General features: G+C 37.8%; 2 protein-coding genes and 1 long non-coding RNA gene across 6 annotated transcripts; 1 reads left to right on the top strand and 2 right to left on the bottom strand.

The window, feature by feature from the left end:
- Positions 1-365: 365 nt before the first annotated feature.
- On the bottom strand, positions 366-5,919 carry LOC108866327. 3 transcript variants are annotated; one of them, XR_007254307.1, is made up of 4 exons: positions 5,687-5,919; positions 4,519-4,586; positions 1,499-1,636; positions 366-676 (listed from the first exon to the last, which is right to left on the bottom strand). It is a non-coding gene; the product is annotated as an uncharacterized LOC108866327 (long non-coding RNA). The 3 variants fall into 3 exon arrangements; XR_007254306.1 differs by lacking the exon at positions 4,519-4,586; XR_001952192.2 differs by lacking the exons at positions 4,519-4,586; positions 5,687-5,919 and adding an exon at positions 2,350-2,880.
- Positions 5,920-10,127: 4,208 nt separating this feature from the next.
- LOC103936281 (ABC transporter C family member 12) lies at positions 10,128-19,935 on the top strand. The gene is given in 28 exon segments (XM_009346119.3): positions 10,128-10,424; positions 10,709-11,249; positions 11,367-11,545; positions 11,803-11,842; positions 12,195-12,351; positions 12,493-12,607; positions 12,696-12,776; positions 12,921-12,945; positions 13,072-13,128; positions 13,321-13,386; positions 13,583-13,657; positions 13,823-13,930; positions 14,087-14,221; positions 14,345-14,451; positions 14,534-14,627; positions 14,778-14,945; positions 15,117-15,257; positions 15,427-15,627; positions 15,720-15,818; positions 15,908-16,446; positions 16,565-16,745; positions 16,852-17,175; positions 17,272-18,028; positions 18,132-18,155; positions 18,158-18,252; positions 18,346-18,591; positions 18,799-19,228; positions 19,549-19,935. Coding segments are annotated over 27 exon segments (4,878 nt in total). The 5' UTR covers positions 10,128-10,424; positions 10,709-10,901; the 3' UTR covers positions 19,635-19,935.
- LOC103936280 (protein ALTERED PHOSPHATE STARVATION RESPONSE 1) lies at positions 19,874-24,636 on the bottom strand. 2 transcript variants are annotated; one of them, XM_018644761.2, is made up of 6 exons: positions 23,948-24,636; positions 22,886-23,835; positions 22,373-22,557; positions 22,003-22,226; positions 21,132-21,462; positions 19,874-20,512 (listed from the first exon to the last, which is right to left on the bottom strand). In XM_018644761.2, the coding sequence occupies exons 2-6, from the start codon at positions 23,640-23,642 to the stop codon at positions 20,096-20,098; spliced, it is 1,914 nt and encodes a 637-aa protein (XP_018500277.1). In that variant the 5' UTR covers positions 23,643-23,835; positions 23,948-24,636; the 3' UTR covers positions 19,874-20,095. The 2 variants fall into 2 exon arrangements, with proteins under 2 accessions (XP_018500277.1, XP_018500276.1); XM_018644760.2 differs by having other exon boundaries at positions 19,874-20,515; positions 23,948-24,635.
- Between the last annotated feature and the right edge of the window lie 98 nt (positions 24,637-24,734).

Genomic DNA, 24,734 nt, shown 5'->3' with positions numbered 1-24,734 from the left:
AGCAGCTCAACCAGAAAATAAGTTGAAATAGAAGTGTAAGCAAAATTAAAAGTAGGTGATTGTTTCTCCACACCTACTAACATGCGTAATAGTTGTGTACAATAGTACGATAATTGATGATTTGCTTACCGTGAACTGTTCTATGCGCCCGCGTTGTGAAGCTAAGAATTGGAACCTCATTGATGCTGCATAGCCATACTCATTGTATAACATGTAACATGTCCAGAATGTGAACAAATATTTCCATCAGATGTGGACAAAAACCTAAAATTTATACGTAACTCTTGAGTAAAACATGCATTCTTACATAATACAATACAATAAAATCACAAAAACAAAAAAACAACGCAGAAGGAAACTTTATGTATATAAAAAGGATTGTGCTTGATATTCTCTAATTAGAAAAATGGTATGGGCAATTCAGAACCTGATATAGAAAAAGCAACATTTTTTTTTTCCAAATCCTGAAGTATATTTTAAAAGTTCGGTCCAACTTCGTAAATCTGCGATGGGAAAAATTATAACCCAAATTACAGCTTCTTCTCTCATTCAAAATACAAACGAAAACTTGATATGAAAATTGAAGCTTTACATGCAGAACAGAGACTCCAAACTTCTTGTTCAACTGAAAAGGTTTCAAAACGTGGATTGGAGGTATGCTCATTGTGCTATAAATCTGAAAGTAAAATATACATTTGGTTAGTTAAAAATAAGTGCACGTATGTATCAAAATTAAAGTAAAGAATATAAAAATGTTTAGGCGACAGAGTTATTCTCAGCATACAAGTATGAATAAAGGTTGACGGAAATATACACCTTCTTCTGCTGAATTGTTAACTGAGAGAACAATAAGCATAAATATAGGAAAATATTTATAAGATCTTCGAAAAGTGTAAAGAAATGGGTACCTATGCATGTATAGCACATTTTCTTCAACCATTTCAATAAAAACAGAAAGGTACATGCAATTTTTAACACCCCAACCACCATTATCACTTTTATCTCAAATATTCGTAGTGCTTCTTTCTTTCAATTTCATTTAATTTGCTCTAAGGGAACTTCTTTATCTTTTTGTAGTTGTAAATCTAAAATTTCCACACCTTCCTCGCTTCATTTGTGTGTGTGTTTATATTCCTTCCATCGAACAATCATCTGAATAGTGATTTTTTCATGTCTACATTAGTTTTCTGGACTTGCATACTCCTACAATAGGCTTATCATGTCTAAAGAGTTGTGTGAGATCCATTTATGTTAATTTTCAGTCAACCATTTTTGTAAGAACACCATGTTATTTCCCCACTTTGCTGGAGTCTTGAAGAACCAAACCTACTTTAATCCTACATTTATAATTTGTAATGTTCTATAACTTAAAAATGCACGTTCATATCTGAATTCACACAATGACCAACCACTAAAATAGTAGAAAGATAGAGCAGAAAGACCAATCAACATGGAAGCAAGCGTCATTGAGTCCATGTTAATAAGAAGACATACATACCTCTGTTTCTTTTGCTCATCAGGCATCCAATATTTATTCCACCATATTATAAACTGGATAATACTTAGAAATAATTAAAGTCCTGACATGTTGCTCCCCAAGCAATACCAAGTCCATCAGTCTGCACAGATCCTCATCCTGCAGAAAGCACAACTCAATTGAACGATTACGTATGATACATTAGTTAGGATTTAAAGCAGAGAACTAAGGACCTTTCCCTACCTGTGCACTCGAAAGTGATTTTTTGGTAATCACTTGCAACAGTACACAAACACCATCAAATTCCAAATAATTACATAATAATAGAGCTAAAACTTATTTGAAAGAACTACCCGACAATAAAAAGCATAAGAAAAATTGAAACCATGATATTTGCGTAGAACAAACCTCATGGAAAACACAATCACACAAAATTCAGCAATTTTCTAACCAATAACCCACAATATAATCAAATAACGCAAATAGCTTAATCTCCAACTTTTGTTAGGTAATACATTCTACATGAATTATCTTTTGTTCCTTATTGAGATAACTCTGTCATCTAAAAAATCACATTCTTTATCAAATTCAACGACTGGGTAATTAACATAGATCGAGATAACTTATCATGTTTGAGAAGATGAAAAAAAATCGTAGTAAAAATTCATACTTTCTATATGGGTTCCTTTCAATTTAAATAAAAGTTAGAACTTTTATCAGCGTAACTTCCAATGTATTTCCCGATTTACGAAATTCATAAACCTTTTCAATTTTTCATCTAGGTGACATGCAATTCAAATAAAAATTAGAACTCTCCATCTCGGGTCCTTTCAATTCTACCCAACAATACGGAAATGTGAAATTAGGCATACCTATTAGCTGCTGAACTGCTTAGATTATGGCACCCAGAGTCGTCGGAAGGCTAAAGCTTTTCTGGGTTTGGAGGAGAGGACACCTTTGAGACCAAGGAGATTCATATGAGATTTAAGTGTAAATCGATGGGAGATTGGGAGATGAGGCGAGGAGGGAGACGGGGAGAGCAGGAGCTAGGTAGAGAAAAGGTGGGTCGAGATACTAAGGCCATCTCCAACCAAAGGGTCCAGAGGGCCAGAAGGCCGAAAATAGCCTGAAAACCGTCTCCAACCGAGGGCTAGGCCAGAGGGCTGTGGAATCTGAGAGGGCCCCACGGAATCGGAGAGGGCTAGAGGGCTGGCTGCAAGCAGCCAACCAGCCAGCCCGGGGCTGGCCAGAAAATATAGCATTCATGTCCGTTATAACCAACAGGATTGTTTAAATAAAAAATTTGAATGCAACGGCTAGTCAGCTAGCTGTTGTATTCAAATTTTTTTTTTTTGGTTTTTTGGGCCAACTTTTTTTTTTTTTTTAATTCTTAAAAATTCTAATTTTTTTCCTTATAAATACCTAAACCATTCATTAAATTTAAATTCTAATTTTTTTGGTTTTTTGGGCTAGTTATCGTTGTAGTTTTTAAATTTATGTTGTTGGATTTGAATTTAAGTTGTTGTAGTTTTTAAATTTAAATAATAAATTATGTTTGGCCCTATGGCCCTTTGGCCCTCAGTAGAAGATGGTTTTTCATGACAGGGCTAAAACGAGCCCTATGGCCCTCTGGCCCTCGATTGGAGACGGAGGCAAATATGGCCCTGTACTGTTCATTAAAATATTAATATCTTAGAGAATCTTGGAGGGCCAAAGGGCTAAAACGAGCCCTCTGGCCAACCATCGGTTGGAGATGGCCTAAGGCCATCTCTAACCGAAGGGTCCAGAGGGCCAGAGGGCCGAAAATAGCCTGAAAACCGTCTCCAACCAAGGGCTAGGCCAGAGGGCTGTGGAATCTTAGAGGGTCCCACAGAATCGGAGAGGGCTAGCTGGGGCTGGCCAGAAAAACTGGAAATCCTGTCGGTTATAACCGACATGAATTTTTAAAAATAATTTTGAATCCAACGGCTAGCTAGCGCCAGTTACCGTTGGATTCAAAATTTTTTTTTTTTTAAGGGTTTTTTGGGCCTTTTTTTTTTTAAAAAAAAATTCTATTTTTTTTCCTATAAATACCTAAACCATTCCCCACAAAATTTTCACCATTCCTACCATTTCAATTCTCATATTTTCCTTCCTCTTCAAAAATCTATCCTTCAATTTTTTTAATAATTTTGAGATGGCCTCTTCTGCAATGAAAGGTAGGGCTTGAAGCCGAAAAGAAGATGAAGCTCTTTGCAAGGCTTATAGATGGGTGTCGGAAGATAGTATTGGGGGAATTGTCAAACTAATTTGTAGTTTTTAAATTTAATTTGTCGTTTTTAAATTTTAGTTGTAATTTTTAAATATAAGTTGTAGTTTTTAAATTTAAGTTGTTTTTAAATTTAAGTTGTTGTAGTTTTTAAATTTAAATAATAAATTATGTTTGGCCCTTTGGCCCTCGGTTGGAGAAGGTTTTTTGTGGCAGGGCTAAACCGAGTCCTCTGACCCTCTGGCCCTCGATTGGAGACGGAGGCAAATATGGCCATGTACTATTCATTAAAATATTAATATCTTGGAGAATCTTGGAGGGCCAGGGGGCTAAAACGAGCCCTCTGGCTAGCCCTCGGTTGGAGAGGGCCTAAAACGGTGTGGTAAGTGTGGGAAAGAAGAATCCAAAAATGAAATAAAAGACCAAAGACTAAAGCAAGGGTAAAAACGGAATCACACTGTAAAATGAACAGTAACCACAAAAACAAAGGAAGGGCAAAAGCAAAAAGACACTGTAGAATGAACAGTTTTTCAAGCGTTTTTCTCTTTTAGTATATAGAACCAGCAAAAGTTGACCGCGCGATGCTGCGGGTTTTAAAACTGTATAAAACATGTTGAAAGTTCTAAATATATACGATAGACAATACTATTTACATACATGTGGAAATATATTTACAACCTTATTTACAATAAGAAAAAAATAGGTGTCCAAAAGTGGGGGTTCATAACATTTTGCAAGTTTAGAGCACTGTTGAACTGCTTATTTTTCCAAAATATTCTAGGTACATATATACCGATCAGCAGTGAACTTTCTTCTTTACTAATCGACACTTCAAAACTTTTTTCTTCTGTTTTCATTTCGCTGTTACAAATCGGAAAAATGAAACTTGTTAATGTAAATAAATGGTAGTTTTACTGAAAATGAAGGAACAAAATATATGTGGTGTGCATTGCGATTGATGACAATGAAAATAAGTTGAAGAGTATTGCCTTATCCAAGCAAAAAATTCCCTAAACCTTAAATCCCATATGAATCCAAGTTTTCAAAACCATTCATACTCAAAGCAATCAATTCAATCATGCTCAAACCAAATCGGTCTAATATGTAAGGACATTGCAATTCAAAACCATTCATACCATCTATTTCAATTTTTACCCCTTGAGATTTATTTGACCGTCTAATTTTCACATGCTAGCCCGTTTAAGTAAGATAAGCCATTTTGATATTTCAGTTTTTAGTTTCTAAAACTTCTATATATTTAGGTCTCTTCCTTCTCATTTGAAAATTAATTTTATCTTCCTCTCTCCTTTTCTCTTTGTTTGTGCCCCCTTTTTCATTTCTATACCACAAATGTCAGATATAAGAATTTGATATATTGACACAGGGTCTTCAAACACACTAAACAATCACACAAAAAGGCAATGTTTATGGTGAAAAGCCCAAGTTCCCGTTAATCTTCTAAGGTTTTTAGTCAAACAACTTGCTCCTGTAACAACTATATTCATGAAAAATCATCACCAATAGCAAAAAGGCACAAAGTATTTTACAGAATTCTAAAGATCCCTTAAGTGCCTCAAACCCAGGTCTGTCCTCTCTTTGCCTTCCTCCTTCATTACTTTGATTTATTTTTTGATGTTGGAATTTTTATTTATGGAAATTTAAGGCTTTGAAATATAGTATTGATTTCAGAGCCTTTTGGCAGTTTACTTGTAAATTGTGCAGAGATTCATACAGAGAGTTAATGTAAATTGATCAAATATTGAACTACAAATTGACACAAGTGCATAACGTTCCATACATCGGCATCATTCCAATTCGATTTCCTTTCCCTCACCTTTTTTATGTTGAAGCCCACATCAACATCATCTCCCTATCCCGGTTTTAAACCCACAAAGCAGAAGCTCAAAGACAAAAATAAAAAATAAAAAGGCATTCGGAAAGAGAAAGTCGTTGGCTTTTACCTGAGCAAGAAGAGAAGGTGGCGATATTCGCTTCAATCTCCTTCAAACCTTCACCAAATCGTACATGCAAGGTATGAATCTTGATGTAGGAAGTGAGATTGGTGGTGGGTTTGGGGTGTTTATGGGTTTGTTTGGAGGGGTTTTCGACTTGCGCAGCTCCAGAAAGAGGGAGCGATGTCGAGCAGGAAGTGATATTGAGAGAGCACGCTGTTGAGTGTTCAGCGGAGACAGGAGAGAAGATGAAATGGACGGACTGAGCAGAGCGTCTAAAAAAATGGACGTCCCAGATTCAAACTCGACGGTCAAGACAAAATTGAAATTACACCTTTAAACTGGGGGTATTTTCGGAAGTACCGTGTGCTTATGAACAGTGTTTCTCTTAATTTTCAGTTTTAGTGTGTATAAAATTTTTGGAAAATTAATTTTCGGCCACCTTATTTTTCTTTTTACACATTCTTGTTTATTTTGTAATTTAAGTTTCAATTATTTAATTCAAAAGCTCTAGTGGAACAAGTCTTCAATCATTAGGTCATCTCCAATCGAGGGCTAAAACAAGTCATCTGGCCCTTCAAGATATTAATATTTTAATGAACAGTACAATGTCATATTTGCTTCCGTCCCCAACCGAAGGCTATATGGCTCGTTTTAGCTCTGTCACAAAAAACCGTCTCCAATCGAAGGCCAAAGGGTCATAGGGCCAAACATAATTTATTATTTAAAAACTACAACTTAAATTCAAATCCAACGGCAAAGTAACGTCAGCATGACGTTAGCTAGCCGTTGGAATTTAAAAAAAAAAATAGGAAACAAATTTTGTAAAATAAAAGTTATAAGAAAAAAATAGAATTTAAAAAAAAATATGAAAAATAGAAGTTATAGGAAAAATTTTGTAAATAAAAAATAATAAAAAAATTGTATAAAAAAAATTTCAAATGCAACGGCTAGTTGACGTTAGCTAGCCGTTGCATTTGAATTTTTGTTTAAGCATTCATGTCGATTATAATCGACAGGATTAATGTTTTTTTTTTTCTGGCCAGCCCCGAACCCTCCAACGCTTTGGCCCTTTCAGATTCTGTGGGGCCCTCTCAGATTCCACGAGCCCTCTGGCCTAGCCCTCGGTTGGAGACAGTTTTCAGGTTATTTTCGACCCTCTGGACTCTTCAGTTGGAGATGGCCTTACATACTAATTCTCAGGCTCTGAGGCCATCTCCAATAGACTGGGCTAAACATAGACCCATCCAGATTATAGTTTTACAAAAAATTATTTTTAAATGAACATTGTTATATCATACTCGTACACCATCTCCAACCGAAAGAGTTAAATATAGTCTCTTCAATAATTTATTAATTTTCAGTTTATACTTTGAATTTGTTGATTAATTTAATGAAACTACCGTTGAATGTTTTTGTATCTAGTCGTTGAATTTAAATTAATTATTGCATCATAAGAGTTGTCCTAAAAAGGGCTGAGAGGTGGCCTACACTTGGCCAACCTAATGCGCCTTCAGCTAAATAATGGTTTATTGGGCTTGTAGAATTATAGCCCAAGCTGTCCAGTCATGGTAAATTTCTCTAACAAATACCCAATAACTAGGCTCCAACTAAGCAATATCCATAAAATTTTCACCACTTATATGAAAACACGTGATACACCAAAGAATACAGGAGCCCATCTGTCCAATATGTCCATGAATATGTTACATGCACTTAGAGAAGGATTTTCTTGCTTAGTGTGATGCAATCTTGAGTCCTCTAAAAAACCACAAAATGCACACAAAAAGCATCCCAAAGGCCAACCACCTTTTCTTATCATTTCTTTTCAAATATGAAAGATGTATGTTCCCATTTCTTTTAGATTTTGCAATAATCATTTCACTAAGATTGGTTAATGGGCAGATTAGTACACCATGCACAGCCTCAATGATATGCAGCGTCACTCCTTGCGTAAAGTCAAAACCCTTGAGGTCAACAGAAGAACCCTGAAACCTCTCTGGCTTAAAACACTCAGCATCTGCCCCCCATATCTCTGGGTATCTTCCCATTGCCCATAGATTAATCATCTATTGAAGATTAGTTTTTTGGCATTTCAAACTATTTTTTGACTTTTGGAGCTTTAGCTTCTCTATTGGAGATGATCTCAACTCCATAGTCAAACGTCGTAACTTTAACATTCCTTAGCGCTTATATAATTGTCTTTATCTCTCTATCTTTTTTATTATATATGTTACGTAATAAAATAAAAAATAAAAAAAAAAGACATACAAGCATTTACGTTCAAGATTTTGTTCCTATGATAGAAAAAGTTGTTATCCCTAATCGAAAACTTTTTCTGAGAAGTCACAACACTCATCAGATTCCATAGAGAAAGATCATGTATTATCGACAGAATTTAGACCATCTCCAACCGAAGCAGGGCCAGAGGGCTCGTTTTAGTCCTCTGGCGCTCCAAGAAATTAATATTTTAATGAACAGTGCAAGATCATATTTCTTACCGTCTCGAACCGAAGTCCAAGCCAAACATAGCCCAATCACACAAAAATCTTATCTAACCGAAGGTCCAAGGGCCATAGGCCCAAAAATAATTTATTATTTTAATTGAATTACTATGGTTACTTAAATTAAAGGATAAATATCAATGTAATATCCTTTAAGTTTCATGATTTTCAATATTTGGTCATGAAGTATTTTTCATCCCAGAGTCATACATAAAGTGTTAATTTTAGGATAGTCTCATACATCCGTTAGTCAAACTGTTTATTTTGCTGGTAACTGATGATGAGGCACATATGTAGACAATGACTGGACGCCACGTGGAAATTAAAATTTCAAAAAAATAATTGACTAAATATTAAAAAAATTAAAAAAAAACCAAACTAAACTAAAAAACCAAAAAAAAAAACCCACCCACACCTAGATCTTCCCTATCGGCCATTCCCCCCCTCAGATAGGATTAAGAACTTGAAGAAGAAGAAGAAGAAGAAGGTTCGGGGGGAGAGAAAGAGAGAGAGAGAGAGGGAGTCCGGACACTCTGCGTCACCTGCGACCGCGAGAATGGGGTGGCGAAGGAAGGTTTGAGTTGGGTTGGGTGGGGGGACACGGGTCGACGGGAAGATCTGGGTGTACTTAGCTAAACCTTCGAGCTTTGGCTGCAAAAAGCTCTTAATCTTTTTAGAGGTAAGAGCGTAACCCACCACCATCAATCTCTTATAACTGGTATTAGGGAACCCACCTTCTTCCTCCCTCTCACCTTCTTCGATTACGTACGGCATTTCCTCCCTCATTTCTCTCATGGAAAGATACTTCAAAAATTTAACTCCCGGGTATTGAAGATCTAGTAGGTTTAATGATGTGACATCCCACATCGTCCAGGATGTGATCATTATATGTATATTCTCATCCCTACCTAGCACGAGATCTTTTGGGAGCTCACTGGCTTCGGGTTCCATTGGAACTTCGAAGTTAAGCGAGTAGCACGCGAGAGCATTTTCAGGATGGGTGACCCATCGAGAAGTTCTCATGTGAGTTCCTAGAAACAAAACCGTGAAGGCGTAGTCGGGATCCAAAGTGCGTAGTCGGGGTCCAAAGTGATCCCTCAGGACGGGATGTGACAAATGGCATCTGGTGCGATAGAAAGAGCGAGAGAGGCAGAGAGGAATAGGGACAAGGGGAAGACGATCTAGGCACGGGGGGATGTAGGGAAGACGATCTGGGTGTGGGTGGGAGGGTGGGCACGGGGGTATTTGGGAAAGATGATATGGGTTTTGCTTCTTCTTTTTTTTTTTAACTTTTCTTTAAATAATTATTTTTTTGAAGTTTTTAATTTCCACGTGGATCTCTTAATGACACGTGGCGTCCAATCATTGTCTACATAAGCACCACATCATCAGTTAATGGCAGAGTTAACAGTTTGACTAACAGATATGAGACTGTTCCAAAATTAACATTTTAGGTATGACTCTGGAACGAAAAAAACTTCATGTACCAAATTTTAAAAACCATGAAACTTGAGGGTAGTAACTGATATTTATCCTAAATCAAATTACCTCAATAATTTTATGTTATGGATTGTCAATAATTTTCATGTTGTTAAACTTTTTTAAAAATGTTGTTTAAGTTTCATGTTATTAATTTTTTTTTATGTTGTTTAATGTTACTTAATGGTATTTAATGTTGTTTAATGTTGTTTCATGTAAAAATTAAAGTAAAAAACTGTTTAAAAAATGTAAAAAAAAAAATACATCAAATATGACATCAGCATGTGCCCTGACACAGGACCGGCTAATTGGCCCATTTGGGCCGACCGGTTGGTCCTTCAGCCGTTTTTTGTCCAGTGAGGTTCACGAGCCATTTGGCCTGATTAGAGATGGTTTTAGATCCTTGCATCTTGTAGTCTGAACCGAATTCTCATTTGCTGACTCGTGAGGGTATCACTATCAAACCAGCATGATATATGCGGTTCCAAATACCCGCCAATTATTTAATCTCTTTGATTTCAATTTCATGTCGTTATCCTAGTGAATGCAGTGTGGTTTCCGTAAGCCGTGACGTGTGCAGTGACTGATTAGTGTTGTTTATTTGCTACTCCTTAATTTATAAATAAATAAATATATCGTTGCTACCTATTGAATTTGGAAATTTGCGTTTTGGACGTTGAATATATAATTTTCTCTGCTTAAACTTGTTGCCCATTTTTCTGGGATTTTTGGGTTCTCTATTTCCTCTGCAACTGAGCTCAAAGGTGACGGCTTTCTTCTCTTTCCACTCCTCTTTGTTTATTTGTTGATATAATTAGATTACAAACTATGAAAATGGAGGTGGGTTTTTGATGCATACAAAAATTGAATCTTTGATTCTATTTATTATTGTCAACCAGAAGTTAATGGGGTGTGGGCTGCTATAGCAGCAAGTGCTTTTGGCTCACACATTAAGCAGCTAGTGCTTTTGGCTTATTTCTATACAAAAATTGAATCTTTGAATCTGCTTTTTCATGTTTTGAAATTAGTGTGTTTGTTAATATTGCAGGAAGTGCTTCTGTGTGAGAAATTATTTCCTTGTGAAATAATTAAGAAATTTGAGATTAAGTAAGATTGCATTAAGAAGTATGAGTTTGTACTTGTAGTGTGCCTTCAGTAGTGAACATCTGTTTTGGGGTTGTATACCCCAAATTTCTGAGCCTCGGGTATAGGCAGGAAGTTAATTGTATTGGATTGCGAGCATGCCGCCACAAGCCATGGTTTTTGAGCCAATAGATTGGTATTGCCAACCAGGAGCTAATTGGGTGTGGGCAGCTAAAGCAGCAAGTGCTTTTGGCTCATACACTCCTTGTGCAATTGACTCCCTGGCCATCTGCACTTCTCACTTGGTTCTTATGGGCCTTTGCTGCTACCGGATATGGATGATCAAGATGAGTTCAAAAGCCCGGAGGTTTCGATTGAGGTCGAATTACTACAATTACATTTTGGGTTTGTTGGCTGGTTACTTCACTGCACAGCCCTTACTGAGGTTGCTGATGGGCATGTCATATTTTAACTTGAACGCACAATCTGGCTCTGCTCCTTTTGAGGTGGGTTGTTTTTATTTTCTTGCTTTGTGCTACTTTTGATATGTGCCTTATTGATAGGAATCTACACTAAATTTTAATACGAAATGAAGCTTACGCATGTAGTGTAACCGCTTGCAGATGACTTCTGCAGTCATTGAGGCAATTGCTTGGTGCTCCTTGCTAATTATGATTGGGTTGGAGACTAAGGTATACATAAAGGAATTCCGGTGGTATGTAAGGTTTGGAGTCATTTATGTCTTGGTGGGAGATGCTGTGGTGCTAAACCTTATTCTTTCAGTGGCAGATTACTACACCAGGTTATTTTTCCTCCTCTTCACTTACCAGATGCTTTATTTTCAGTGTTGTTTGAAGGTCCACACATGAAGGAGAATATTCTTATATACAATAAGTGTTCATCTTACATCATAAGAACTTTGACTTTTGGGAATAATGGTTAACTAAACCAATTTCAGACAATGCCCTTGTGTTTAAAGATGAAAGAATATTCAGAAATGATTATCATATAAGTCGTTGCTGAGTGGTTTTATTCTTCGTTTTTGTTTCACTCTTGCAGAGGTACTCTGTATCTGTATATAAGCACGGTCTGTTGCCAGGTTTGTCCCAATTTCTGAACTAATTATGTTTTCTTCATTTTATTGCTTGTGTATAAGTTGTTAGATCAATAAAATCTTTTTCCTTTTTCTTTGTCTTTCATCTCCCATCATAATATTGTAGTCTCCAAATTAAGGCTGACAGCCTTTCTGTCTGAATGTTTTCTGGCTGATAAGCCTCTAGACCTTGCTCTACTTTGTTGAGTAATTTATATCTCATTAGTTTGTCGAAGAAATTTAAAATTTACACCTAAGCCGGTTATACTTTTACCAAACTTAGATCTTAGTTCATTGTTTCCGATCATTTCGTATAATGCTAATTACATTTTGGTCTACGGTTCTTGTTCTGATGTAGGTGCTGTTTGGAATTCTACTTCTCGTTTATATTCCTAATTTGGATCCTTATCCGGGTTACATTCCTCTTCAATCTGAGCCTCTTGATAATGTCGAATATGAAGCACTACCTGGAGAAGAACAAATTTGCCCTGAAAGACATGTTAATATATTTTCCAGTAAGTAATTCTTGAACTTGGCATAATTAATCCACAGTTTTATAACTTTGGTTTAGGGTCTTTAAGTTTCTTTTCTTTATGTTTTGGTGGATACTTTATGTGTTCTAGAGCTACTTACTATTTTCTTGTGCATCTCTGTAGGAATATATTTCGGATGGATGACTCCACTCATGCAGCTAGGGTATCGAAAACCCATCACCGAATCAGATGTTTGGAAGTTGGATACGTGGGATCAGACTGAGACACTAATTAAAAAGTTCGCTTCATATTGCCTCCTTTTCAGTTGCTTCGACATAATTTCATATGTCTAGCGCAGAACATGCATAACAGTTTTGAGTTTGCAGGTTCCAGACATGTTGGGATAAAGAATCTCAAAGGCCCAAGCCATGGCTTCTAAGAGCATTGAACTGTAGCCTTGGAGGAAGGTAATGTTTAAACTACGATTTTCGTGAATTTTGAATAAGTTCTCAGTTCTAGCAATAAGTTGGTTTTGATAAAACACCCTATTTTGTGACACTTTATTTCATTTCTATCTTATTTGAATCGATTTTGTCGAATATTCTTTGTAGGTTCTGGTGGGGAGGCTTATTCAAGGTAATGAACATATAGCCAGTTTATAAAGTCGAAAGGCAAAATATTTTCAGAAAGTATTTGTTGAGTAAATTTCACAAGCATCCCTTTATCTGCCTCTAAAGTTTTATTACCTTGAACATCTTGTAGATTGGAAATGATCTTTCTCAGTTTGCGGGTCCGGTTCTACTAAGTCATCTCTTGCAGGTCAGTCTTTCTCGCCAAAGCATCATTAGTATTCGCTTCTACCATATTACAGTTTGTTGTATCGAAAGTGGTTCAAGGAATTCATGTTCGAGTCTATGAAGTTTCAATGCTAATATTCTTCAAGAATTTGTAAGTTATTATTAGCTTGTGTTTCGACATGAGGGTTCATAATTGTCTCATTATGGTGTGCAGTCAATGCAACAAGGCGATCCGACTTGGATTGGTTACATCTATGCTTTCTCAATTTTCGCTGGTGTGGTATGGTTTTCGTCTTTTACTTTCTCAAGTAACATCATGTTTTCAACTTTTTCTGGCAAGCAACAGCTAATTGACCTGCGTTAACTTTAAGGAAAATGGATGATTAATTGAGTAACCAAGAACTGAGAAGTTAAATGTGCAGCATATTTCAAAGACGTTGTGAATTATCTTGACAAGTTTATTTATCTTTGTCCAGTCACTTGGTGTGCTCTGTGAAGCTCAGTATTTCCAGAATGTTATGCGGGTCGGTTTTAGGCTCAGATCAACTTTGGTAATGTTCTTTATAAATATAAAACTAATTCGTTGGTACATTTTAATTTATTTTTATTATTCTCTTTCTGTCTGCAATGAATTTTCGGTCAGCTCAAGCTCCCAACTCCGTTTCCTGTTGTGTGATTCATGAAAAGTTGGTTGCTTTTGTTTTCCTTTCTTGTAGGTTGCTGCTATATTCCGTAAATCTATAAGAATAACTCATGAAGGCCGTAAGAAGTTTCCATCTGGGAAGATAACAAATATGATGTCAACAGATGCTAATGCACTCCAGGTATGCTCTAGACGTAGATTGAGTACGAGACGGTTTTTCTGATGTCTTGTTTTCTATTAAATGGAAATTCCATTTCTAATTCTTTGAAACGCTGTATTTCAAGTCATTTTATTGAATTGTGGATTTATAACTGATATGGGCTTTCTCATGATTTAGCAAATATGTCAACAACTTCATGGATTGTGGTCAGCTCCTTTTCGTATCACTGTAGCTATGGTTCTTCTTTACCAGCAACTAGGTGTGGCATCACTCATTGGATCAGGAATGCTGGTTCTCATGATCCCCATACAGGTTCTTTTTCTACCAAAAGTCTGTTTAGATTACCACTTTGCTACGAAAGTTAAGCTTAGGCTTCCATAACGTTACATGTTTTTGTGTAAATGACTCATTTGTTTTAAACTCCTTTGTGAATAGACATTTGTGATCAGCAAAATGCGAAAACTGACAAAGGATGGACTACAGCAAACTGACAAAAGAGTTGGCCTCATGAATGAAATTTTGGCAGCCATGGATACAGTGAAGTATGGTTGAATTTGGTTAGAGCTTCCCTTTACATTTCTAGATAGCAAGCCATTCACATTCGTCTGAAATAAAATGTTTCAGATGTTACGCCTGGGAGACAAGTTTCCAACACCGAGTTCAAAGTATAAGGAATGATGAGTTGTCAAGGTTCCGTAAAGCGCAATTACTATCTTCTGTAAGGCACAACACATCGTCCTGAAAATTTTATTTCCCTAAACACCTAAAGCACAATTGTGTCAATAGATTTGGTGGATAACACATTTTCTGAGGACTATCTCATTCGTGACCGTAGAGTTTCTCTGACCAGATGCCACCATTTTTGCAGTTTAACAGTTTTATACTGAACAGCATCCCAGTTGTTGTGACATTAACATCGTTCGGGGTGTTCACTGCTCTTGGCGGCGAATTGACACCTGCAAGGGCATTTACGTCCCTTTCTCTTTTTGCAGTGCTACGGTTTCCTCTAAACATGCTGCCTAGCTTACTAAGTCAGGTACCATTAGTTTCTGATCTGTTCACTTATCTGACTTCCTGCTTTTGGCTTAACATCTAAACCTGTATGGTCTCCTTTCAACGTGTAATATATGTTTCGTTTGTGCTTAATGGAATGTTACCTAGTTTCTCCTCATCCTTGTGAGTTTGTAACTCTGCTCTAATTTAACAGGTTGTGAATGCAAATGTATCGTTACAACGTTTGGAGGAACTATTTTTAACCGAGGAGAGAATTCTAGTACCAAACTTGCCTCTTGAACCAGGGCTTCCAGCCATCTCAATTAAGGATGGGTACTTTTCATGGGATTCAAAGGTCAGCGCTTGAGGATTATATATATATAGTACATTCTTAGTTATGTTGAAATGTTGCATAAGAAAATGTGTAGAAATCCCAGGAATATTTGTTCGTACTTGATACTGAGTATCAAGCATGCCTCTTATCTTCTTCTCTTTTTTTTGATTTTTTTTTTCTTTTTTTTCAGGCAGAGAATCCTACATTATCGAACATCAACTTAGATATACCAGTTGGCAACTTAGTAGCAGTTGTTGGTGGAACTGGAGAAGGGAAGACGTCGCTGGTATCAGCCATGCTTGGTGAGCTGCCTCCCAGAACAGTTGCCAGTGTTGTAATCAGGGGGACTGTAGCTTATGTTCCCCAAGTTTCATGGATTTTCAACGCTACTGTGAGTCACGGCTTCTCTTATTTGAGTACCTCCAATGTTTAATCTTGTGACCCCTACGTACACTTCTGAGCTTACAAAATTCATTTTTCTAGGTACGCGAAAATATATTATTTGGATCTAAATTCGAATCTGCACGATATTGGAAGGCCATTGATTTGACTGAGTTACAGCATGATCTAGACTTACTTCCAGTAAGTGGATTGTGAGAATTTTTAGGCTTTCAAGTACTGCTCTAGCATGTAAAGGTCTTGATTAGTTAACTACTACACTTATGTTCTAGGGTCGAGATCTAACAGAGATAGGTGAAAGAGGGGTGAATATTAGTGGCGGTCAAAAGCAAAGAGTTTCAATGGCTAGAGCTGTATATTCTGATTCAGACGTTTACATATTTGACGACCCGTTAAGTGCTCTAGATGCTCATGTGGCGAGAGAGGTTTTCAACCGCTGTATCAAGGAAGAGTTGCACGGGAAAACTCGGGTGCTGGTCACAAATCAGCTACATTTTCTTCCTCAAGTGGATCATATTATTTTAGTCTCAGAAGGTATGATTAAAGGCGAGGGAACCTTTAAGGAGCTCTCTGAAAGCAGTATGCTGTTCCAGAAGCTAATGGAAAATGCAGGGAAAATGGAAGCACATGTCGAAGAAAAGGAAGAGAGTGAAAATGATGACCATGAGAGCTCAACACCTACTTCCAATGGGGTGTCAAATGAGTTGCCAAAAGATGCAAGCAACCCAAAGAAAGGGAAAGGGGCGAAATCCGTACTCATTAAACAAGAGGAAAGGGAAACAGGCATTGTCAGTTGGAAAATTCTAATGAGGTAATGCCAGTCGTGAATGCCTTTAGTCTTTTTTGACAATATTAATTGCCAGTGGCAAGTTCTTAATCTGATCATCACGCATCGATGAATGAATTGAGTCTATTTGTTCTTGTTGCAGATACAAAAATGCATTAGGAGGTCTATGGGTGGTCATGGTTCTATTTGTGTGTTATACATTAACAGAAGTTCTTCGAGTTTCGAGCAGCACATGGTTAAGTGTTTGGACATCAAAAAGCACATCGAAGAGTTATAAACCTGGATTCTTCATTCTTGTGTATGGTCTTCTGTCATTTGGTCAGGTGAGCTGATGCGTAACTGGGAGCAGATTCTCACTTTTGCATGTTAGCTACATCATTTTATTCAGTTTTTCCATAAAATACTTAAATCTGAATTTGCTTGGTTCAGGTAACAGTGACACTGACGAACTCTTTTTGGTTAATCACATCAAGCCTTCGTGCAGCCAGAAGATTGCACGATGCTCTGCTTAATGCTATAATGAGAGCTCCAATGGTATTCTTCCACACTAATCCAACAGGACGGATAATCAATAGGTTTGCAAAAGATCTGGGTGACATAGATCGCGGCGTAGCAATGGTTCTGAACATGTTTATGGGTCAAGTGTGGCAGCTCTTTTCAACTTTTGTGCTCATAGGCATTGTGAGCACAATATCCCTCTGGGCCATAATGCCAATTCTGATTTTGTTCTATGCTGCCTATCTTTTTTATCAGGTAAGTTTGACATAGTATCGATCTTTATTAGTTCTTCCGTTTCTTTAGTATCATCATTCGGCATAAAATCTTAATACTTATCCATTCATTTTACAGAGCACATCCCGTGAAGTGAAACGCTTAGATTCCATTAGCAGATCTCCTGTTTATGCACAATTTGGAGAGGCATTGAATGGTTTGTCAACCATTCGTGCCTACAAAGCGTATGATCGGATGGCCAACATAAGCGGAAGGTCCATGGACAAGAACATCAGATTCACCCTTGTGAATATCAGTTCAAATCGCTGGCTTACGATTAGGTTGGAAACGCTCGGAGGTCTGATGATTTGGTTGATAGCAAGCTTTGCTGTCATGCAAAACGGAAGAGCAGAAAACAAAGTAGCATTTGCATCTACAATGGGTCTACTTCTCACTTATACTTTAAATATCACAAATTTGTTGAGCGGTGTTCTCAGGACAGCCAGCCGGGCTGAAAATAGTTTAAATGCCGTTGAGCGTGTTGGATCCTATATAGAACTGCCTTCTGAGGCGCCGGCTGTAATTGAAAGCAACCGTCCCCAACCTGGGTGGCCATCGTCAGGATCAATTGAGTTTGAAGATGTCGTCCTGCGTTACAGGCCTGGACTTCCTCCGGTATTGCACGGATTATCTTTTACAGTTTCTGCGAGTGAAAAGCTAGGAATAGTCGGAAGAACTGGTGCAGGGAAATCTAGCATGATTAATGCATTATTTAGGATAGTAGAAATCGAAAAGGGAAGAATCTTGATAGATAGTTGTGATGTTTCCAAGTTTGGACTGACGGATTTGCGAAAAGTTCTTAGTATCATACCCCAGTCACCGGTTCTTTTTTCAGGTATGCTCTTATTCAACCTATATGTACTTTGATTGAGCTGATATTTTCAACCTATATACATAAAATGCAGCATTCTAACTGATTTCCATCATCTCTCATCTAGGAACCGTGCGGTTTAACCTTGATCCTTCAGCGAGCATACCGACGCTGACCTTTGGGAAGCTCTAGAGAGGGCACATCTAAAGGATGTCATTAGGCGGAATTCTCTCGGTCTGGATGCTGAGGTATAAGTACATCTGTTAAGTTGAAGCTGCTTAAGTGAGCATTGAAAAGTGACAATTTACTATTAAGTTTTAACCTATCTTTATTGCATCAAGGTTTCCGAAGGAGGCGAAAACTTTAGCGTTGGGCAGAGGCAACTATTAAGTCTTGCTAGAGCATTGCTGCGAAGATCAAAGATTCTTGTTCTTGATGAAGCAACTGCTGCTGTCGACGTTGGGACTGATGCTCTTATCCAGAAAACCATTCGCGAAGAGTTCAAATTGTGCACCATGCTCGTTATTGCTCACAGATTAAATACCATAATTGACTGTGATCGAATTCTGGTTCTGGATGCCGGTCAGGTATGTGCCCTCACTTTAATGCGAGCAGGAATCCTTGTGTGAGCCCGTCAAATGTAACCTCCCTCTCAGGATATGCATGTAGGTTCCGCTATGTAAAAATGGTTCCCATGTGCATTTTGTGAGAGGAAGATCGTATCGGGCTCATACAATAATGTTTTACCAATTTTCCGAGTACTCAAACTCATAACTTTCGTCCTCTCCATTTAGGTCCTGGAACATGACTCCCCAGACAAACTCCTATCAAACGAAGAGAGTGCCTTCTCCAAGATGGTCAAGAGCACGGGACCTGCGAATGCTGAGTACTTGCGCGGCCTGGTATTCGGAGGTAAACGGAATAAGGTGGTTAGAGACCGAACGGAGCAGCTGGCTGGTCAGAGCCAGAGGGGATGGTTAGCCTCTTCGCGCTGGGCCGCTGCTGCCCAGTTAGCCTTAGCTGTTAGTCTCACTTCTTCGCAAAACGACCTTCGAGGAATGGACATTGAAGACAAAAACAACATCATCATAAAAACAAATGATGCAGTAATAACACTACAGGGAGTTTTGGAAGGGAAGCATGACAAAGATATAGACGACACACTGAATCAACACAATATACCAAGGGAAGGATGGTGGTCGGCTTTCTTCAGAGTAATAGAAGGTAAAATCTTGAACTCATGTACCTATACATTGTAATACATAGAAGTACAAAGTACAAAACCGTGTATTTTGATGCCGAAAATGGTTCAACGAGATGGAGAGCGTAAAATTACAAACACACAAAGAACACAAACGATATAGCGTGGACTGAACAACAGGAGATAGTTGCGTCAAGAGGGGCGCATTCTAGTGTCTTAAATTTAGATGTGCTTTTTTTTGTTTCGGGAAATGATTTCCGCACAAGCATTTTGTCCCAAAGGTATGTGCAGAAATCAACTTCCTTTCGATTTTTCGTCATCAAATATCGACTTTTTGTTTCAGGTATGGCTGTGATGGGCAGGCTGGCTCACAACAGACTTCACCCGTTAGAAGAAGACTTTGAAGACAAAGCCATAGATTGGAGTTGAACAGAGAGCAAGAAATGTTTCATATTTGTGCAGGCCAAGGATTTTCAGATGTCCAAATTGCAACAAGCAGAAGGGAGTTACCATCTCTGCTTTTAGCTCAATCCATAAGTCGTTATGAACAACAGCAAATCTATATTTTCGAAGGAAAAATATTTCAGTTCTTTCTGCAAGTATGCGTACTGCTTAATATTACTTTGACATTCTTTTGCCAATTTTAGATTCAAATGATTCCGAAGACAGTATTCAAAGTTGTAACTTCATTCCGGTGTGATTTATAAACGTTCCCCCATCCCCTTCTCTAGTTGCTTGGGACAGAAATGGTTACTAGAGCAATACAGCACTAACTGCATCTTACAAAAGCAATTAAGATCAGCCAATCTAACAAAATCCTCAGGATTGTTATGATTAACGTCTTCAACTACGTTGATAACACAATCCCTTCCCCACCCCCCAGTATAAATCTATGAAGTTGAGGGCAGTGCAATTTCAGAAGTGGAATCAAAAGACTCAATGGCTTCCACATAGAGACTTGAGGACGTCATTAACGCTTGGAATACATTAGGAAGGCTCGTTTTCAGGTTTTCCAATGTCATGGCCTTACTAACCTGGACCGAGTTAAGATATTTAGCCTTCTCGCTGTCCACTTGCTTCTTTAAGGCTTCAGTTTTAGCACGCTTAAGTGACAATGGATGCTTAGGGCCTAAACGGGAGTACTCATCTTCGGCAGCGCTCCTTTCCTCCATCTCAACTAATGAATCCAACTCCTTTTGCAGCCTTTTGTCAAGTTTCTCGTATTTTTTCTGCAGATTGTGCTCCTCTTCTTGCTGCATGACAATCGAGTGGATGGCTGCTAGAAGGCCATTAATGGCCTCTGCTGCCTTCTGCAAGCGCAAAAAGCATAAAAAGTAAAAGCTCCCCACATAAAACAGCACAGGAGGTAATTTATAGTTTCAGAGTTAAAAGTACCAACGCCAAGCACAAACTAGGATACGAAATAGAATGGTTCATAATGGTAATCAGTTATTCTTAACTTCAAAATACTTGCAAGGATTTGAACTATATCTAAATCACAATTGATTCATCTAATTTCCACATCTTAGTACATCTTGATCGCCTAATACCTCAACATCTAATACTCTTATCAAATACCCTCTCCATTCTCATCATATGCAACAAGAAATGCACGTAAATTTGTTTTTCCGTCAAAAGCCAACCACATGTTTTGCCTCAGCACAGCAAACGTCCAACTCCTTGTATTTTGTTAAACAAGTGAGAAACACTGAAAAACATAGACCAGGTCGTCCTTTCCACTACCATGTGCAATTTACCTTCCTCCGACAAAACGAGTAATGGGAACATATCTAATGGTGCACTCCGCTTTTAGCAACAACATTTATATAGTAGCTTGTAGATAAGACCATCAAGAATTTTCTTTTTAGGAACGTTAGATTTTCTGGAAAATCAGTGATAGCCAACATAAGGTTTTAACAGAAGTACCTTATCTTGTAATCTTTCAAAGGCAAGATTCCATTGTTCACATATACGGTGAACAGAAGATGAGTACAGACTCTTTCGATCATCATCGACAAGACTGTCAGTAAGTTGGATCCACCTGGAAAGTGTTCTAACATACTCTTTTTGAGATTTTATGACTTTGCAGAAGCTGTCGTACCAACAAGAGACCTCAGTTTCTAGTTGAACTGCAGCTTGGCGATGATAGTTGCTACTCAAGTTTAGCTTTTGAATATCAGTAAGAATATTCAACTGCTGGGAAACATAATGCTGAACTCGGTGACATTCATACATCGTTCTCCACAAGTGCAAAAGCCTGCAAGAGGGCCATACAAAGAAGACATCTCAGGATACAAATAAGCAGGGAAGTGTTTCAATACATTCCATTAAAAGGTGCAGAAGGGCAGTTGAGAATTCCATCTTCAGGGTATGGCAACTTTAATTCTGAAGACAAAACAAATACGATTAAATCAAGCTTTTCTTCAGTAAAAGGTGCTTAGGGATAAAACAACTTCTTGTTTCATTTATTCGCTACTTGGTTGGAATCAACTAGAAAGACTACTAAACACCCCGCTGTATGCAAGAGAAAAGTGTGAAGGAAAGAGTACTAATGACATTTATAGAAACATGAGTAGGATATGATATCATCACGGTCTGATAACTAAGGTGACTGAGATGAATGAGAACAGAAAAAAATGATAACTTGCGTCATCATGATGAACAATTTTCCCTGAGTGATCAAGAGTACTTTATACATTCTACTGTCCTACATAATTTAAATCTAATAGAATAGCATCCATATTATTTTTCTAGACCAAGAAAAAAAAAACAATGGCTTTCATAATCTCAACAATACCCAGAAGTTAGCGTGACCAACTGAGGATACAGCTCATTATCTATGAGCTTCACTATTGAAGAACAAGTAGTGCTGATTGAATCCTGAAGACGTAAGATTTCAGACTCCAAACTCTCAACGCTTAACCGAAGTTTCTCAGTCTTGGTCCAGTCATTGTTTCCATCCTCTTGTTTTTGCAGTAATTTGGATTTCCTATCGTGCTCAAATTTGGTATACTCTACCTCCTGCACAATGAAAATGATTAAATTCTCTAGAAACAAGGCTAGCTGGAAAAGGAGGATTAGGAGGAGGGGAACGAGGCTAGTTTGTGATATTTAAATACGCATTCCGATTATCTTCACTGGATACACTAGTCAATTACTATTCTTACCTTAACTTCTTTGTAAAGTTTCTTTTCGTGATCATATAATTTTTTCAGTGTGATGCAATGAGCTCCTGGCCTGCATGGTTCATTTGGACCAATAGACTCAGCCGCATCTTTAGGAAATTGAAGTGACCTAGAAGACCAGCTCCATGGGAATGCACTAAAGACCTTTGTGGAATTGGACCTCTCCCCTGTAAATCGCACAGCAAAGAAAATATGTGGAAGAGCTTAACAAGTGAAATAGCCAGTAAACACAAGTACACAGACGTAGAGACTGCATTAAGCTGCACAATAACAGAGTGTTGTAAAGAACTAATACATGTGAAATTTTAACTTTAATGTGATGTATTTTCGAGTTAGAAGTGTAAAAATTAATTTTACAAACTTCTCTACCATGCTACATTTACTTTTCTCCAACTTTGTTATAAAGTTTGTGTTTCTGTCAAAAGAAAAAATTATCAAGAAATAAAATGAGACAACGTATAAGAGAAACCAAATCCAAAAATCGACAACATTTACTTTTGCTTTCGCTAGTAATGAGTGGCAGAAAAGTGTCCCCTCCTTTGATGTCCATAAGAACAGCAATTTCCTTTAAACCATCTGATGATTTCAGAAAATAATCATCTAACTCCTTAGCTATACCCTCCAAGGTCTTCTTGCTTCTCCATACTACCATGGGCACATCTGCAGTGTCCTTAGTATGCCGCTTCTTCACTGATACATCCTCCATGATGGCTTCTGCGAGCTGCAGATTCTTAGGCGGTGAATTCACAACATTAGCAACCGTTTCCTCTTCCTGTTCGTCTTCCTCAAATTCCATCTTAGTCTCTTCCCATTTTTCCTCAAGCAATTCCACCGTTTCATCATGTTTATGATGCTCTGGTGAGGAAGAGCTCAGGTTTGGAGGAGGTGGTGGAGTGCTGCTATCATCCTCAGTACGTTCTATGTACTCCTCTTGACCAACTTCTTCTCTGTGACTATCATCCAACTTTCTCGAATCAGGGCTCAAAGGTGGTGGCGGCGGAGGAGGAGGCAAAAGGGGAGGTGGTGAAGCTGGCGACTCCAAGCCGTATGGAGCAGTATTATCAAGCTCCAACATCTCCGACTCGGTAAATTGTCGAAGTGTTGATCCAGTGTTCCTCAATGATCTTAAATAAGCCAATTGTGCCTCAGCAAATTCACCTCTAAACCTTACCAACTGTTTCATTAGCTTCTTTCTCTCCTTGCAAACCTTCACCCTCTCTTCCTTATCAATCCTAGATGCAACACAACCCATTTTCCAGATTAACAAATCCTACTAAAAACAACACAATCTCCTTCCTAGTTTCTGAAATTACAAAACCAAAACTTCCACATCCAATTTTTAACTACTTTGAGAACTCAGAACTCATCATATCAAGAAACGACAGTAGAACTTCCACATCCAATTTTCACAATTTCCACTACATGCATTCCTTTTAATCTGGTCACTGAAAATAATAATAAATAAATAAAAACCCAACAAATTCAAAATCTTCATAAACCAGAAGGCTTCAGAGGTTGTAGAAGTAACAAGAAAAAGAGAAAAAGTAAAGTGGGTACCTTTCTTCTCAGTGAATTTTCAAGCATACACAGATAACGTTGGCATCTTTCACCAGTGAATCAAAGGTCTCATCCTCCAAATCATGAATCTGCTATCTTTGCACTGCATGCATCCACACTTCCGGAGCTTCAAGTCCCCAAAGAAAACAAAAATATCAGTAAAAAAAAGTTACCGACTTCCCAAAATCTCCATATCCCCCATAAGCAAACAGAACTGGAATTAAAAAATAAACGGGTTTTAGAGCAGCTTTTCAGAGAAGTGTTTTTCCTGCCAAGCAGTTCCACAGATGTGTTTGAAAATGCTATTACATAAAAATTTGAACTTTCATAAAATAAATAAAAATATTAATTAAAAAAAATGGAAAGCAAAAAACCAAGATAAACAATGCTTCTGACATGGAAACTGTTAGAGAGAGAAAGAAGAGCAGAGATTTGCCTTGCCCAGAAAAAACTACACAAGTAAAACGACACTCGCTGCTATTAGTAGCAGCAGGGAATTGGGCTTTCAAAACGTTGTGACAGAAAGTAGAATCTTCTTCAACAAATGTGTGTAGCCTTTTCCATGCTTCTCAAGTGGAGACCATTCTCCAAGCACACAGAGAAGAGAGAGAGAAAGCAAGGAGAAAGAGATGAGCTCGAGGCCGAAGAGAGAAAGAGAAGCATCCAAGGACAAGAAGAGGAAGATGGCGCATTATAGCACAACATATAAAAATACTTACCCAAGAAGCAACTCACGATCACGAATGACGACAAATTTTTCAATGTGATTATACAAATTATGGAATTT

This window comes from the organism of the source record quoted next, unplaced genomic scaffold (assembly GCF_019419815.1).
Source record: "Pyrus x bretschneideri cultivar Hongxiangsu unplaced genomic scaffold, Pyrus_bretschneideri_v1 Contig7, whole genome shotgun sequence".
NCBI classification, from domain to species: Eukaryota; Viridiplantae; Streptophyta; class Magnoliopsida; order Rosales; family Rosaceae; genus Pyrus; species Pyrus x bretschneideri.
This window is presented reverse-complemented; position numbering and strand designations above follow the sequence as displayed.

Excerpts from the sequence above, each read along its gene's own strand:
- LOC103936280 (XM_018644760.2), bottom strand. The coding sequence starts at position 23,642 with ATGGGTTGTGTTGCATCTAGGATTGATAAGGAAGAGAGGGTGAAGGTT. Across the intron at positions 22,227-22,372 it reads AACTTTACAAAGAAGTTAAG|GAGGTAGAGTATACCAAATT; the intron begins GTAAGAATAGTA and ends TTCATTGTGCAG. Across the intron at positions 21,463-22,002 it reads TTGGTCACGCTAACTTCTGG|GCTTTTGCACTTGTGGAGAA; the intron begins GTATTGTTGAGA and ends GCCCTCTTGCAG.